At 37.5% G+C, this 18127-nt stretch overlaps 1 protein-coding gene across 1 annotated transcript in view; it reads right to left on the bottom strand.

The window, feature by feature from the left end:
* Positions 1–18127, bottom strand: part of tafa3b (TAFA chemokine like family member 3b) — a 91162-nt gene that overhangs the window by 28579 nt on the left and 44456 nt on the right. The window contains exon 2 of the mRNA XM_079637104.1: positions 9281–9393. Coding sequence (XP_079493230.1) covers positions 9281–9392 — 112 coding nt within the window. The 5' untranslated portion in view covers position 9393. The remainder of the gene's footprint in view (positions 1–9280; positions 9394–18127) is intronic.

The following is an 18127-nucleotide window of genomic DNA, read 5'->3' as shown; positions in this document are numbered from 1 at the left end:
CAGCCCGACCTACATTTACACACCTCAGTCAAACTCCCAGTGCAAACAGCCAACTCTCAAACTAATTTTCTCCAATACACTTCAGACCCTCGAGAGAGACAAAAGGAGGGGTAAAGAGAAAGAAGTGGCATTTTGACAGCTGTCCAATCCCGTTGAAGCAAAGATGTTATTCTTTCGCTCCAATTTGAGAGGAACGGAACCTTTCCCCTTTCCTGTCATCCCTCGCTTCTGTGTTTCTTTCTTTCCTTTCGCAATCATCTCTTCCTCATTTCCGTCTTGTCATCCAGAGTCTCATCAAATGTCAGAGGACAGCATGCTGTCCCAGAGTGCTGGCTCCATCTGCATCTTCAAATACATATTTGTGGTGTGACCGATCTCCCTCAGGTCCAGTGGAAGGGGTCAGCTCTTTTATACAGAACCCTGATGAGACCACCTAGTGAGAATATGATGGAAATGTCCCAGGAGATGCCACTCTCTCTCACCATCTCTTGTATTTTACACTGCTCTAGTCAGTTGACCAAAGCTCTTCAAAAAAGCGCTTCACAGACTGGTATGTGCAACAGAATCATAGGCTGCTTTGCTTTTTTTTGACAATTGTGTCAGAATAATTAAACTTTTATTCACTTTCAAATCAAATCAAAACACTGATCAATGCACGCATAGGCAAACATTAAATATGCAATCTGAACCTCAAAGTCAAACCTCATTGGTTCTCGCACATCACATGACCAAACATCATGGTTCATGTTTCCATAGTTGATGCAAAATAATATACTAGATGAGTCGTTTTTTTTTTTCAGTGTTGTCATTGTTAACTAAAACTAAAACTAGTAAAAGAAAAATTCATGAATTGAAATAAAACATACATTCATATATAATAAATCAAATATAAATATTATAAGAAAACTTGTTATTTAAGATTAAACTCAAATGAAAATTAGAAATGATGTCTTAACAAACAAACCAAAATAAAATAAGTTGAAGTACTAAAATAACTAAAGTAGAAATAAATAGAAATAGAAAAAAAGGAATAAAAACAAAAGCACATAACAAAATTATTAAAACAAACTAAAGGTAAAATGAAAACTGAAAATATAGCAATATATATATATATATATATATATATATATATATATATATAAGCTGATTCAAAATATGAATAAATACCATAATAGTGTAAACATAATACTAATATAAAATGCCTTTTTAGAGTGTTTTAGACCCCCATGATTTTCATAATGTAGACAAAATCAGTTGAAACATCTTTCATCAACATACATATGTTGTGTTTCACAGAAGAAGAAAAAAAAACATACAAGTTTGAAACAACGTGAGGGTGAATAAATGAATCTTCATTTCTGGGTGGACTATCCCTCCATAGGACTACTAGTAGGAGAGAATATTTCTAGTCAATCTGTTTTTCCATATTCTCTTAAATAGAAGTTCTGTCATGACAACTCTCAGGAGATTGGTATATTAAAAATGATTTGGTCTTGGCGGAATAGATACTGATACTAGTACTGAGACTTGCTACTGCGAATACATTCACAGACATTGAGCAAGTAAGACATGCTGCTCCCGCCATAGCAGATCTATACAGGTGGAGCTGGGGAAGGTGGAGGGTTCCTGAAAGCACGCTGTTTGAATGTTGAGCCGCAGCTCATTGGCCGCTGATGCAACAGCAACCAATCAGCTGTTCTATGTAGATAAGGATGTGATCGCTACCAAATAAGTTAAAGGCACATCAGCCTACGCCATCTAGAGTTTCATGCCATAAAGAAATATTAGCTTTTCAGTACTGTTTCTCTGCACTAGAGGCACTAACATTAAAAACATGAATCTATTAGCAGGTTCACAGGTTGGGTATGATAATATTTTGCATTGTTATATAAAGGTTCCCTTTCAACAGCTCTCTCAAAATAACACCTCCACAATGTGAGCACAGGAATCACACTTATCAGCACCATTTTCTTGATTTTAAAAGAATAATATGTCAGCACCTTTTCTCATGCTGAATTCTGCCTGAACACATGTTTGATTCTGCGGTAATCAGGACGCCTGATGGATAGGAAGCTGTTTTTGTTTATGGAGAGTGTGAGCTCGCCGCCATCTGCTCAGAGATTAAACACCACGCTCTGATGGAATACATGAACACCCATCAAGCTCAAAACAGCCTGTTTAAGACACTCATAAACACTCGTTTTAAATCACTTACTCCAGTGCATTCTTAACACACACAAACACAGGGAAGCCTCTTCTAACCAATCAGAGGTAAGAGTGCTAAATATGACCAGAGGCACTTCTTTTCTAAAGCAACAGTCTCGCTAGAATTAGTCAGCAAATTATAAATAAAAGACATAATAATGCTGTTTTGAATAATCAAACACTAATGGAGCCTAGAGCCAGTTGCTTAAAAGGGTGCCGCAATCTAAATGAAATTGAAATTAAATGCTAATAATGAATAAAACAAGGGGTGCATAAAACTACTTTAAAGCAGTGAAAATTAGCTAAGCTAAGCTGAAAGAGGAAAGTTGCTTACACTACACCTTACAAGCAAACGTAGTTTAAGCTACTTGATATAGTTTATAAACAAAAATACTTAAAATATGTAATTTGATCTAATACATGCTTATTTACAAGTGGTTTCAATTGATTGTAGATCAGTTTCACAGATTGAAAAACCACTAAGCAATTCAGTGTGTGACTGGGCTTTCTAAATGATTCAGAGTGAATTGTGAATTGATTCCATTTTGTAGCCTGTTCACCAAATTGATCAAACAAAACAACTAAAAAAGATGATTCATTTGGGAATTTCTGATTTTAAAACAGCTGACATACACTACTGGTCAAAACTTTGGTCTGTAAGACTTTATAAAAAATTAAAAAAAATGTTTTTACTCAGCAAGGATGCATTCAGTTGATCAAAAGTGAGAGCTGAGACATTTATGTTACAAAAATGTATTTCAAATAAATGCATTTTTTGTTTTGTTTTATATATCAGAGTATACTTAAATCAAATCAAATCATTATATTAGAATGATTTCTGAAGGATCATGTGACACTGAAGACTGGAGGAATGATGCTGAAAGTTATATAACAGAAAGTTGTTTAAAATTATATTACTATCTCACAATTGTTACTGTATTGTTGATCAAATTAAATGCAGCATAAGATATTTCTTTCAAATTTCTTTCAAAAACTGCTATTTTGAACAATAGTGTAAAATACTAGAAACACAGCTTGATTGATGAAATATTCGTAAAGAAAATATAACATTTGTCAACACTACCCTGATATGTAATGAACTAAATACAATAGCTTTGCTACTGAAGTGACATGATTTCAAAAATAGAGACACTAAAGCCCAAAAGTGGTGAAAAAAGATGGTTGAATAAAACTGAATGAGGATGGGGAGCTCTGGGAGGGTTTGATGGTGGCGTGACCTACATGTTTTATCCCACAGATGAAAACGGAGCAGCGTGCTTGAAAGTTTCACATTTTTAATTCGCCTTCTGTGTCTTTCACAGGCCATATGGGTGTGTTGGACAGACTGTGAACAGTCACAGGAAGAGCTCACACACAGCAGAGAATCACCGACGGAGTTCATGCTAGAACTCAAGCAAAAAGGAGTTGTGAATCTTTTTTTTATTTATTTTTTTATGGCCTGCTTTTAGAGTTATTACAAAACAAAAAGAAAGACATTCAGCCATATAACATAAACAGAAAAACTCACAGGGAGATCTGATACATCAGCAATACAACATCTATTAAATTTAAAAGAGCGTGCATGTGTGATAAATGTGTAAGTATTTTATGTATATAATATAATTTGTAAAAATGATCTAAAACTGAAAAACAATGTTTCAGTCTGACAGACACTGAGTGCAAAAGCTATTTTTCTTTGTGGTTGTTATAGTGAAAGTGGAGTTCTTCTGTTGATATGTTTTATACAATTTTCTAAGCATACAGTATAATCCTTAATAACTGAAAAAGCCTCACTGACATCTCAAAGATCAGTGCAAGGAATGTGACTCAGAAATATCTGGTTTCATTGTTGAAGTTCAAATACACATAGAAAGAGACTACTATATATAAGGGAGCCGGCAGATTGGGGATAAAACAAGGTCGGGGGGGGGTGACAGATATCATAAAAACTGAACAAGTCGACTCTGTCACATGACAGCACCATAGGTCAAGGACACACAAAAACACACAAACAGTGTTGCGGAAGCAATTTTAAAACTCAAAACTCATCATTTTGAGTGTTGAACTACAGTAAAAGCCAACACGATCTCATGAAAGTGCATATCTATACCACACATTTCATTTCTTTGTGTGCATATGCTATACGCACTGTAAACACCTTGGGTAGGATTAGGGGTGCGGAGTCCGTATTACGTACGTACGTATTACATGCCATAAAGTGCGTATCATATGTTAGCGAAAACTGCGTATTTTCAACACTATCTCACACCGAGTGATTAAAAGGTGGCTAATTCGTACGACCTCACTCTAAACCCACGTGATGGTTAGGTTTAAGTACGGGGTCAAGGGGCAACTCGTAAAATATGTACGATTTAGCAAAAATCTTGAAAATTCGTACGAGTGAGGTCGTATGAATTGGTACGAATTAGCCACCTCGTAAAATTCATATGAATTGCCATTAGATCGGGTTGGTATTTTGCAGTATACTTTTTGTGTTATGGATACGCACTTTCATGAGATCGGGCTGTAAAAGCTGCTATTGGAGAAGTTTGCAATGCTACAAGCAACAAATAGCAGTTACACTGAAGCTATGTAAGGGGGTACAACATGTTTAACTATCAGATTATATCATTTTAATCAATAGTATTTGTTTGTGGCTAGTATCTGGCTCAAAAAGGCTTTCTGAATGAATGACTCTCAATTAGGGTGCAAATGTTGAAATTTTACAGATAAATTTACACTAAACTGTAAAAATTGGTTTGTATTCCCCACTAGATTGTTCAAAATCATAGTTTGGAGCAAAACCAGCAGTGTTTAACAAAGTATTTTGTCAACTCAAGATGCTATGCAGTGACCTGAAGCAATGAGTCAAGTCTTTCAAACTTCCCTAAAATAGTTATGAAAGTATTTAGTATAGAGGGTTTTCACCAACGTCACGTTCTGGGCGGTAACCCGGATGTGCGGCCATTATGGAGGCACTCGGATGTAATTCAACAGCATGGATTGCACTGTTTATGTACTACCGAACACATTGTTACACTAATACTGTAAACCACGGGAAAAAAACACATGGAAGCTGCAAAATCATATAAAGAAAGACTTAAGCAGGAAAGAGCGTGAAATTTTGACAAACTAAAGTTAATATGTGGTAAAGATCCGAACGAGCTAGTTTCTCTAGCCCTTACTGCAATTCTTCCTTCTATTTCTTATCCCGACATAAGCTACGTTCAGATTGTCAGTCCAAAAAAGCACATGAAATCCGTTTCAAGCTACATCCATATGTGGTTTGAAATCCTATTCAAGTCACATATCAGGACATCAGCTTCAGTCTGAACGCTCTGATCGGATTTTGTGTGGTATGTGACTCTCACGCCACCTAAAATGTAAATGTCAGACGTTGTTATAGGGAACATGCTGAAAGGTGCTGCCGAAACAATTCTGTGTTGTTGCAAAGTGCCGGACGAGCAGAAAATTATTATTTTTGAAACCTATTTTGAAAACGGCCCAGACAAGAGTGTGGGAAAAAAGTGTACGTAACAGTCTCCTACAGTTCTGCCACAGGCTCAAGACGCAGTAGTCCAGCACAGCGGCTACACATTTCCATGTTGTAAAATTTAACTAAGACAACATCTCCATATCAAATGCAAACCTCTCCATCAACACAACTTCATTGCCATATTGCCAAAGAGCTGCATGGACACACAAATCGGATCTGAACAGTTGCGATACACAGTGTGGACATAATTTTAGATCAGATTCCAATCGGATACAAAGATAATCGGATTTGGACTGACAGTGTGAATGTAGCCATAGTTAACACTACTTACACATGTGGCTGATGCTGTACCTCTCTCAACCACAAACGCCTTCTTTCATCAGTTTGTTGCACTCTTCTCTTTAACTTTTGACAGTCTATAGAACTCTGTTGAGTTATATGTTCTCATTAATCATATAATTTATGTTATATTATGCTACCTACTGTTGTATGCCAAAAATGTGCAAGAGTTCATTGTGCGCATGTGTGAACAAAAGAGGACTTTTATTTTGACTCAAGTTCAGAACTTTGTATACAGAAAGTGTTGCTGCTCCCTCGGGTACTGATGTGATGATATACCAGTCCGTTGAGATGTAAAACTACAAATAAACAACACCAAAGAAGTTATATCTGGATTATTCTTTAATGGATGGATGACAACAACATATTGCATTTAGACATGACGGAGAGAAATGAAACCTTAACAAACTCAAAATGTTTTTTCCCGGTGCGATCGATTAGTACAGACCAAAACTCGACAATTTTTCAGCAGCAATAATCAGCCAAATTTGCGAGTCCTTTCAGTTCAGTGGCATTGTTTACGTTCAGTGCCTCCAAAATAGACGACGTGTAGCGAAAAGCCTCTATTTAAATTTACTCAAATCTTTGAGTAAATCTTTGATCTCCATGAATCTTCCCATTGAACCAATTCACTAATCGGGGGGCGATACACCGCTCTACAGTAAATTGCAGTACCAGTTTTGGCCACAATCTTACATACGGTTCCTTTAATTATTTCACTATTAAAAAAGATGATAAACACACAGTGACTTGAATCAGTGAATTGATTCTTTTTAAAGCATTTCATCTCTATGGATCTTCCCACTGAACCAATTCACAAGTTTTTCAGACTTTGCTCCAAAGGTTGCTCAGCTATAAAGCTTTTTCACAATTAAAAAAACTCTTTCCTCAACGTCCACCACACCACCCCCACTGAAATCAACTGTTCATCTTCATAGTTTTGATGTCACTGGTCTCAGTGTCTTGCTTAGGGTGTGCAGGTTTTAAGAAATGTCAGAGAGACTCATGTTTTACAGGGCAGAAGGGCACAGGACACACACACACACACACACACGCACTCAGAGGGCATGAGAGCTCAGGACTGCAGTCGTCCACAAGAGCTGTGTCTCTTCCTGCGTTTCATCTCATGACACACTCATCTGTCTCGGTCTCTCTTTCCACACTTCTGTCTCTTTCTCTTCTTTATGCCCTTCAATGGATCTCTGCAGCCCTTCTCCCTCCTTTACTCTCTCTCTCTCTCTCCAGGGATATTAGTTTTATTGAGAGGATGAGCCTCATAAAGAATGACCTACAGTAGCAGCAAACTTTCTGGCTATATTCCCTGTGTATGTGTGTGTGAAACAAATACTTCACTCTCATTTAGCTCATTGTCCCTGAAGCCTCTGCTGCTCGAAGGGAAGAAGAGTTTAGAGTTATTAGTTTTTCACTCCCAGTGGTTTAGTGTGTGTGTGTGTTCAGTCACCTTGCTCTGACCTGTTAGCAGTAGTGTGTAATTAACTGATTGTCTGAACTATTTCCCTCCTCTGATTGGCTCACACGTTTAACTTCTGGACTACTTATCCAATCTAAAAAAAAGAAATGCTTTGTAGGGAAGATGGTGGCCAACAAAAGCACGCAGATTTCATATTCACAAATGGGACAGTGCATACTCCTACTGTAAACAGAGACACTGTGACACCTATCATACAGTACATTCCAGTATGCTGTATAATTAATTATTTATATTTTTAAAGTGACAATAAAAGCAATGTATTCAGAAACGATTCCTTTGTTGTAATATTTCCTTTCGTGGTCCCTTCCACCCTCTCCAAAAAAATAGTCTGAACCTCCATTCTGCTGCGGGATGAGAGAAGTTTGCACGGTGAGTGAGTCATGTTGTCAAGAAATGAAATCTGCTCACCACAAAAGAAAAGAAACAAGCAGTGCAGAGACTCAATGCATTATCAGACTGTTCTTTTTTTTAAACAACTCATATAGTTTCAGGCAAGTGGCCTAAAATTACTGCACAAGTCAGGAAAAGAAAGATAGGTAAACCACCCTCGTCAAAATTATTTCTTAGAAACACTTCTCAAAAACTACTATTTTGCTTTAACGGACAAATAAACTATTGAGAAAAGTTGAATCAAAAGTTTGTTTATAAATCCAGGTAGATATTGCAACATGGTTATTAAAATTACTTACATTTGATTTACTACTGATTTAAGATAGTTAGGGAAAAGTTTGGGAATTGTTTTTCAAAGAAATTAATACTTTTATTTAGCAAGGACTCGTTAAGTTGATCAAAAGACAAAATACGAAATATGTACAAAATATGTGTTACAAAATATTATTTTTCTATATCTATAATAGGCTATCCATAAAAGAACTTTCTATTTAACAATTTATTTTTTCATTTTTCAGTTTCCATAAAAATATTAAGCAGCAGAACTGATTTCAACATTGATAATAACAATTGGGTAGCAAATCAGAATATAAGAATTATATTAGAAGGATCATGCAAGGCTGGAGTAATGATGCTGACAATCCAGCTTTGCCATTACAAAATCTTTTTAAAATTTTTATTTTCAAAAATAGAAAAAAAGAATAATAATATTTCACAATTTTACTTTTTAGTTTACTTTATTTTGATTAAATAAATGCTGCCTTGGTGAGCATAAGAGACTTCTTTCAAAAGCAAAAAAATGGTACAAACCCTGTACTTTTGATAACTTGCTACAAAAACAGAAGCTTTAATAGCGTCTGCTAATTATATAAATCAGAATCAATGTCATCTTCAATAATTATAAGAGAAACAAGTGCTTAGGCCAAATGAACTCTTATCATTTCAGCAGAACTTTCTACTGGCACATTCTGTAGTGGCCTCTACATGACCCCAAAGACGGCAGTGTCCTGCGGTCCATCAGTGCTCCTCATAAATAGAGAACATCCTCTAGACTATTTTAAGCTGATCTAAGCATCCACCTACCACTGAGCTGTCTACAAAACACACTGCTTTCTGTCTTTGGGTTGTTCAAAATTCTGGTTCAGACAAATATAAGCACCAAACAAATCCTTTAGATCCTTAAAATAAAAACAGACGGAAAATATTTATGGTAATATCGCCCCAAATCTGACTTCATGCAATCCACATCAGCTGTTTTTTAAATGAGATGGCTCATTAAAATGATCAACGCTGTAGGTTTAAATGAAAGTAAAACAATAACAACAGGCTTGACTGAATGAACTTTGACCTTGACTTACCGATGTGACTGCGATGAGAAGAGGCTTCAGACAGGTGACCACAGAGAGACAGAAGGGTCAAAAACACCAGCAAGAACCACGCGCACACCCTCTGTACCGCCCGCTCCTGCATTCTGAAACACACACACAAACCATATCAGCACAGGAGCGTTACACTGATCAGAAAGGCTATTAGACGGCATGTTTCTAGAGGGGATCTCATTCTCTTCTCTAGCGCTATCTAAATGTCATCATGCTCTCGCTGAATGCGTTCTGATACACTGCTGAGTGCACCAAAACACTGAAATATACAATTACTTACAGAGGGAGTAAGCTTGGGTCTGGGTGTTCTGGCAGATAGTGGCTGGTGTTGGTAGTCTTGTGAACTTTCATGTCCATGTATATATCGACATAAAAATGATGTGTGAGTGGCCTGGTAAACCCTACATTATGGGGACAAACAGTTCGCATAAAGATGGAAATATCCAAAATCCTTGTCCTTGCTGGGACATTTTATGATCCCCATGAGGAAAACAGCTTATAAATCATACTAGGTGATATAAAAATACTGAAAGTTTTCTGTGATGAGTAGGTTAAGGGTTAGGGTAGAATATACAATTTGTACAGTATACAATCATTATTTCTATGGAAAGTGTGTGTGTGTGTGTGTGTGTGTGTGTGTGTGTGTGTGTGTACTTGGTATACATTACATTGTGGGAACCATAATGTCCCCACAAGGATAGTAATACCTGAGATCACCTCCATTGTGGGGACCAGCCAGCGGTCCCCATGAGGGGAATGGGTTAAAGGTCCCATGACATGGGGTTATTATATTATTTTATAATGTTTCCTGGGTTGCCCTTATAATGTTAGTATGTTTTTTAGATAAAAAATAGTCATAATTTAGAAACAAAAGGCATTTTTCCTAGCCCAGTTTTAGCCTCTGATTTGAACGCTCTGTTTGAAGGGGCGTGTCTGTGTGAGACTTCAGTGTAACCGGCCAATGCTGTGATTGGCTGACATGCTTGCATATGAAATAGCTACTTATTACATGTGAAACTCTCTCGAATACTTTTACTACAGTTATTATACGTTTTTACTATTACAGCTATCGAGATTAACAAATCGTCAGAAGTTTTTAAAGTATTTAGATCTATTCCCATCACATAAAATGTTGCCGTGATGAGCATTGCGCAGATGAGTCTGTTGTTGATCGCGAGAATGAAGATCTTATCATTGCAACGCAGTTTCTGCACTCTCTCTGCTTTCACCAATGCAAACACGAGGATGTAAATACAGTAAGAGCTTCATGTGCAGTGTAACGTGCGTCATTGATTTCATAACGAGTTTGGCAAGTGTAAATAAACTCGATCGCGCTGTGTCCATGAGAAAGTGAGCTAGGAAGTAGGAACGCGTGCGCGCGATTCCTACAAAGATTGTTCTTTGATCGGTTTCTATATAATTTATTCACAATTTAAATACGATTATTTTCATCCTACTAAAAGAAACGATGTGAAGTTTATAGTCACTGGCTTGACTTACTGATGCATAAACAGCAGTATTGAACGATTTGAGAGAAAGATTACCTGTCTGAACTTGAACAATTACACATCAGAAAGTGTTGCTTGGTAGCTCGATCGATTTATTTTCAGACGTTCGTCGAAGCCACCTCTGTATTGACCCAAGTTGAGGAAACAGTCGTCGGTGAAATGTTTGCCGCAGACATGCAAAACTTTGGGGAGTTGTGTCGGCGCATTTCCAGAGAAAATGAAATGAATCCACTGGCTCTTCTGGGGCTTGGATGAAGGAACTAAAAAAAGGCTTCGGTGTTCATTTGTACATCCAATTATTGAGCAATTATTATGCTTCGCTCGCTCGAAAGCCATGATATCTCCGTGGACAAACTAAAATCGCGCGCACGCGTTCCTACTTCCTAGCTCATTTTCTCATGTGGGAAATATTCTCTGGGCGGGCAAAGCAGAGAAAGGGGAGGTAACATTTCCTCCGTATGACGTCATACGGAGGAGATTCAAGATCAGCCCGATTGAGCTTCCACTTTCTCAAAGGCAGAGAAAGATAGCAAAAGCTCGATTTACACCGATTGGAATTTCTAGAAATTTGGGGACCATATAAAGGCTAGGGGAACTCATATTAATGTTAAAAAACCTCAAAAAGTGAAAATTTCATGTCATGGGACCTTTAATAAACATACTAAATAATATATTTTTGAAAATGTAAAAATGCAGAATGTCTCCTGTGATGGGTAGGTTTAGGGATAGGGGCAGTGTAAGGGGATAGAATATACAGTTTGTACAGTATAAAAACCATTACGCCTATGGAATGTCCTCACAAGGATAGAAATGAAAGCTTGTGTGTGTGTGTGTGTGTGTGTGTGTGTGTGTGTGTGTGTGTGTGTGTGTGTGCGTGTGCGTGTGCGTGTGCGTGTGTGTGTGCGTGTGCGTGTGCGTGTGTGTGTGTGTGTGTGTGTGTGCGTGCGTGTGTGTGCGTGTGTGTGTCAAGAGCTGTTGAAATGTTAGCGGTAGAATTAAGTGTGCTTTTAAGTATATGACGTCGATTGGGGATTTATTTATGCTTTAATTATCAGAGTCGGATCCCCTCTAACCCCCTCACATTTCACACTCTAACCGGAAATAATTTACACTTCTGAGGAATATTTGTGTTGGGTGTAATGAAATTAAATCGCAAAACTACATAGACTATTGGTTCCGATGGAAACTGCTAAATGCAAAGCACTACTCAGCTTCCTCCTGATCCTGATACTCTTTTAATCCTACAGACAGATTTAAGCATTTCATTTGGAGAGAATTGAAATCTGAAAATGCAAAAGATACAAACAAACTCTGTGTATGCGTGCAGTTGTGTGTGAGAGCATGTAATAGTATCAACCAGCCAATGAGACACTTTCAGATTTAAGATTTCAGAATGAAGTCTTCTGTGGAAAACGGACGGTTAACAGAATTTTATTACAAAAAGACATTTGTGTACATTTTCTATTGATCATGGCAACAGTAATTCATCCAATGACGATCAAATGATGGAGGAAAGCATTATAACCGGGCACAAATCCAAAAACATGGCATTGATGAGAATCTGCATTTTACAGTAAAGAGCTGATGCAGGTGTTTGGACTGCAGTAATGGAGCGATGTAGTACAGTAGTTTCTGCAGCCTCCACAATCTCAAATCATGCAGAATCGGCCTGCAAGATGGGGAATTGTGCCGTGCAAATGGCGTTCAGCACTAATTTTCAGCATGTTTGCGCCATTACCTGATTTGCATAATTCCTTTAGTGTATTGGGTGCTAACACAACACAAACAGCATGTGAAAATAAATGACATTATTACTGGGCAGAGTTCATTCTTAGCGAACTCTTCCCATTATTCCCCCTGCAGTTTTGTAATGGAGGTCTGTGAGTTGCTCCTGATTAGTATCAATGTGTTTAATAATAAATTTCCCTCTTTGTATTTATGGTACACAATACACACATAAACGAATGAAACTCCAGACACAAATAGCTATTCAGCAGATTGAAAGAGATAGATTCTGTGTGGGGAAAAACAGAAACGCTAGACAGAGAAAAGCGTGTGCGGAAGAAAGAGAGAGATAAACAACATGAAGAGGTGATTTGGAAATGGTTTCCAAATCTATGAGTCGCTGTGGGAATGTGTCAGATTATGCAGATTTAGCGTACTAATTATCTTTCAACCAGCAGAGCTCGCTAGCTCTCCTGTTAAAAGCTAAGGGGTGGGGAGGAAAGACCCTGTCGTCGGGAGGGAGTTTTACAGTGTGCAGGTGGACAGACACCAACACACACAAAGATACTGACTGCCACTTATGTTCTCACATCATACCCAGAAATCTGCAGTAGTTCCCACACCATTAGTGACACCAAACCTTTTCCAAACAGGTTTTCCAAACACTCCCTGCCCCACATTGCTGTACAAACAGATGGTCCCTGGGTTTACTCATACTGCACATAAAGTTGGGATATACTGTAAGTATTGTAACAAATTGAAGTTAAATTCAATATAAAGTCTAGTCTCATTCCGTCAGACTCAGTAACATCTTTAAAATAATATCCACTGAGCTTCAGTACAAGCTTTATTATACTTATTAACATTGTCCTTTTAGGAATCTCAACAGACTGAACACACAGCAGAAGGGCATTGTGTGTGTGCGTGTGTGTGCGTGCGTGTGTGTGTGTGTGTGTGTGTGTGTGTGTGTGTGTGTGTGTGTGTGTGTGTGTGTGTTTGCTCTGCTCTTCATTGATGGCTAAACTTCCGCTGTGTGTTAGTTCTTTAGGAGCTCCCAGTAAACACTGCCAAACACCCACTGGCTAGTGTCATCAACATGTCTTTGCATTAATACCAGCAGAGAATGTCTAATAAGGGGAGAAGGTTCACTCTCACTACACTTCCGGCTTCTGACTGGTTGCAGTTCCACTCTGATTCCATATGAGGGCGCTCACAGGACGAGTGCAGAATGAATGGTGGTCTATGGAGCTATACCCCTCAAAATCCACTTTTCTCAAGATATAATTTTTTGTCTAGTAATTTGAATGTTGTATTCGAAAGGAGATGCAAAGAAATTGCTTATTGCTGGGTGTTAGATTTTTTAGAGTCACTTATTTGCTTTAAAAAGTCTTTCAAAATGTCAATGACGTCATACACATCGTACGACCAGAGATACTGCTTTGCGGCAATCCTTCAGTCACTGTGGTGTTTTCGCGCTCTGCACTTTCTTTTCTCTCGAGGCATCGCCAGCACAGCTGACACAGGTAAACACACGTGCTAGAAGAGTTTCTGCTAGAATACATTCTGTTCCCGCTTCGGATGCCATGATGCCATCAAGCGGTATCTCTGGTCGTAACCAGTCCTTCACTGACCAATCAGCGTTCGTTAGCAGAATGCTAGCGTGTTATGGGCAACAACAACTCAACCTGTAAGAAATCGAAAGGACATAAGTACTCGTTCATTCAATTTTCGACCTATAACCCATGTTGAACTTGCCAAACCTACAATCAAATCTGAGATTTCTCAACGGCAATCGGCTGAAAGAGACAAATTTAGCCGGCTAGCCACTCGGGCGATCGCCCCCAGTGGAACTCTGGTGGAACTACAACCAAAAATTCGGTACAATAGGACTTAATAGGGAGTGAACAGGCTCTCCGTAGACGGGCTCTGATACCAGTCAAGCTTAATCACTAGCAAATCTCCAGCAAGACTTTAATTTCTAGCTATTTTTTGCAGTTCATGTTCAATGTCAGAAAAAAAGCGAAGAGTCTAAGGGTACGTTTACACGACAACAATATGCTTAAAACAGAGAAGTTTTTCCTTTGAGTTTTCCATTGTCAAAACGATCCCCATTCACACGTATCCACGAAAACGATTAAAAACACTGCCAGGCCATTAGATGGCGATGAAACACTATAGACTGAGCACGTAGTATGCATGTGCATGACGTCATCGTCAAAACTTGCGCTTTGAAACCCATTTTCAAAAGTTTGTGTTTTCAGGCACCCAAAACGCTGTTGGCTTGTAAACGAACGACCAAAATGCATAAAAAGTTTTTCGTTTTTAGTTAAAAACGGTGTCGTGTAAACAGCCCCTTAAACGAATGTAGGTAGCCTAAGTTTAATGAAAAAAAAGCAATATTTTGAGCAAAAAGCTGAGAAAATTGTGTTTTTGTCCAAGACTACATTCAGATCGGATTTAGTACGATGATGATCAAAACACAGATGAAGTAGATCGAGTCCATCAATTGCGGAAAGCTTGCACAACCCTATAGCTCGTCCTGGGTCGACATTTCATTCAGTAACATTAGTTTGATTAATATGCTGTTTAATGTTGATTATCGCATTAATTTACATATGCGTATGCATATGCTTCTGCTTCTTCATCATCTGTGTTTTGATCAGGAGATTCATTACCCTTTCAGAAGATGCCTTATAGCGCCCCCTACCGTATAACGAAAATTTCCATCAATGGCGTGGAAGCGTTGTCTCATAAATTAAGACATTTTTTGTCAATGGCAAAAATGGGAGAAAAGGTAATATTAGGTTTTTTCCACCCATGCATTATTTATTTGTATTATTTACCATTATTTAGGCCTGCAATTGCAGCAAAAAAAAATTCAGGCCAATTGTATGCTGAAAAGAGAGAGAGGGAGAGAATGATTATGGGTGAAATTGTGCATTGGAAAACTTTTTTTTTTTTTGTATCAATTGATTTAGCAAAAACATATCTCACTTCTTTGCCTGCATTCAAAAGTATGACAAACTTCCTTTGCCATCGTAAATAAACTAAACTGTAAAGATGATATTTTAGAGTTAAAACCTCTGTAATTCTGAGGCAAATGGGCAATATTTCAGAAATTAAAGGCAGTATTTTGAGGGTAAAAGGGTTTGGGATAGAGTTGCACAGAGCTGTTTTCAAAGACAGAAGTACTGTACAGTATTGTAGAGTAATAAATGACATGATAGAGGAGCAGTATTTCACATATAGGAATATATTTCAGAGACAGCAGCAGAATTTCAGAGAAAATATTTCCGATGCAGTATTTAGATGGTATTTCAGAGAAGGAGCGACAGCATTTCAGATGTACAGTATAGGAAGCTATTTCAGAAACAGAGGAGCAGAATTTTTCGAGGTATAGGACAGATTATCAGAGATATAGGATGATATTACAGAAACAGAGTGGCGGTATTTCAGAGATAAAAGTGCATTATTTGAATGTTAAAGGTTGTTTGATGGAGGGTGATGTTTTACAGAGATAGAGCTACAGTATACAGAGCTATAAAGATGTATTTTGAGCTGGAGAGTTACACTTTAGTAAGATGGCACACATTTAAAGGTATAATAGCAATATTTGAAGTACGAGGGAGAAGAGGTGTTTCTGAAATGTAACTGTAATAAGCCTATACTTGCAGTTTTTTTTTAACCCAGTTAGTGTTTCAAAGTACACCAGCCGCATCTTAAACATTAGAGAGAGAGAGAGAGAGAGAGAGAGAGAGAGAGAGAGAGAGAGAGAGAGAGAGAGAGAGAGAGAGAGAGAGAGAGAGAGAGAGAGAGAGAGAGAGAGAGAGAGACAGAGAGAGACAGAGAGAGAGAGAGAGAGCAGGCGTGTCTGTTCCATTCATTTAATTAGTCCCACTGGAATTTTTGCAGATGGTGACATCATCACAGACATTTCGGTTTCATTTTCTCCCCAAATACAGTATATGTCCACATCAAACCTCTCTCTCTTGCGCTTGCTGTTTCTTTGTCTCTGTGTCTCTTTCTCGTGCAGTGTTTTAAATCATGCCCTAATGGTCTTGTCCAAGACTGAAACAATCATGCCATGTCAGAGAGCTAACATCATTCCGTGTAAATTTTTAGTTTCAAACACTAGCTAAAAATCTATAAATAAAATAAATAATAAACACACACACACACACACACACACACGTCTCCTCCATGCAACTTTTGCATTGTAGACCTCATTATGACCGACAGACCAAAAGGCATCAAAGAATATTCAGCCATCACCTAAAGCCCCTTTCATCTTCCCTTCCTGCTTCTATTCAGACAGGTTTTCCAGTCCTGTAACAAATGCTGCAGGCTAGCTGTGCTGCTTTGTGCACTATAAAATTAATGTGTTTGTAGTTCTACTGTTCTCCCTCTACTTTCCCTTTCTCTCTCTCTCTCTTTCTCTCATTCTCCCTCTCCCTCTCTCTCCCCCTAAAGGAACAATCTGCATATCTGAACGCAAAGCTGCATAAGAATGTCTAAAGATAGTAATGCATCAGCACTCATAAGAATATATATATATATTTGATTTTTTACCTATCAGCAGTCTTTAAAATCAATGAACAATGGAATAATATGCAGTAATCAATACTGACATGTCAGGTCATGCTGGTGAATAAAAATCTGTTTTGAGGTGACCTGCCTGGTTAAATATTTAGTAGTTCAGATTATTCCCTGACCTGTCAATATTTTACCGTCCACAAAACCATATAAATGCTAGATAAAATTTTCAAACTGGTGTACAGGGCCACAAGGGAGTGGTAGTGAGTCTACGAATAAACTTGAAAGTGGGGAAAAAGACTTTACAACATGCATTTTAGGGCTATCAAAGTTAACGTCAATTTAAGACATTCATTAAAAATTATAACATACCTGTACAATTTATTTATCTTCCTTTTATAAATACTGATTGGAATAATTTATAAATTATATTTATATATTCATTTTACAAACAATATTACATTTATTTTAATAAGTAAATATTTTTCTGAATAATATTTATAATTTGGTTTAAGTTTAGCATAATGTTTATAAAATATAGTGTAATTTTGGAAAACAAAACCTTTATAGTATAGTGTTTCCGAAAACACTATATTTTTTTCTCACTTAAAAACACTTATATTTACAGTAGTCTGTGTATATATTAAATATTATTATACCTCTAAATATAAAGGATTATATGAAAAATGATACCTGCCTATTCTGGAAAAGAGGGTCCATCACAGGAATCATTGACCGTTTATTCTAAATATATATTTTTAAAATTATTAGCTATAAAGTAATTCCATGAAAACTATAGATTTGTGTAAACACTTTTGCTGACAACAATCCCAAATAATGCCATCCAGTGTGAAACATTACTATTGTAAAAATTGTTTATGAAGACTATTAACGTCATTCTCGCAATTTCATCATCTATACACTGCTCCTTTGAGTATTAATACATCACAAGCATTTGCGATACATAAAAACACATGTACTTGATCAATGAACATAAGATATAGAAGATAAAACAGGCCAAGTCAACTGACCCAAACTCCCTTAGAGCGGCTCCATCCAT

Source organism: Phoxinus phoxinus (genome assembly GCF_949152265.1).
Source record: "Phoxinus phoxinus genome assembly, chromosome: 15".
Classification (NCBI taxonomy): Eukaryota; Metazoa; Chordata; class Actinopteri; order Cypriniformes; family Leuciscidae; genus Phoxinus; species Phoxinus phoxinus.
This window is presented reverse-complemented; position numbering and strand designations above follow the sequence as displayed.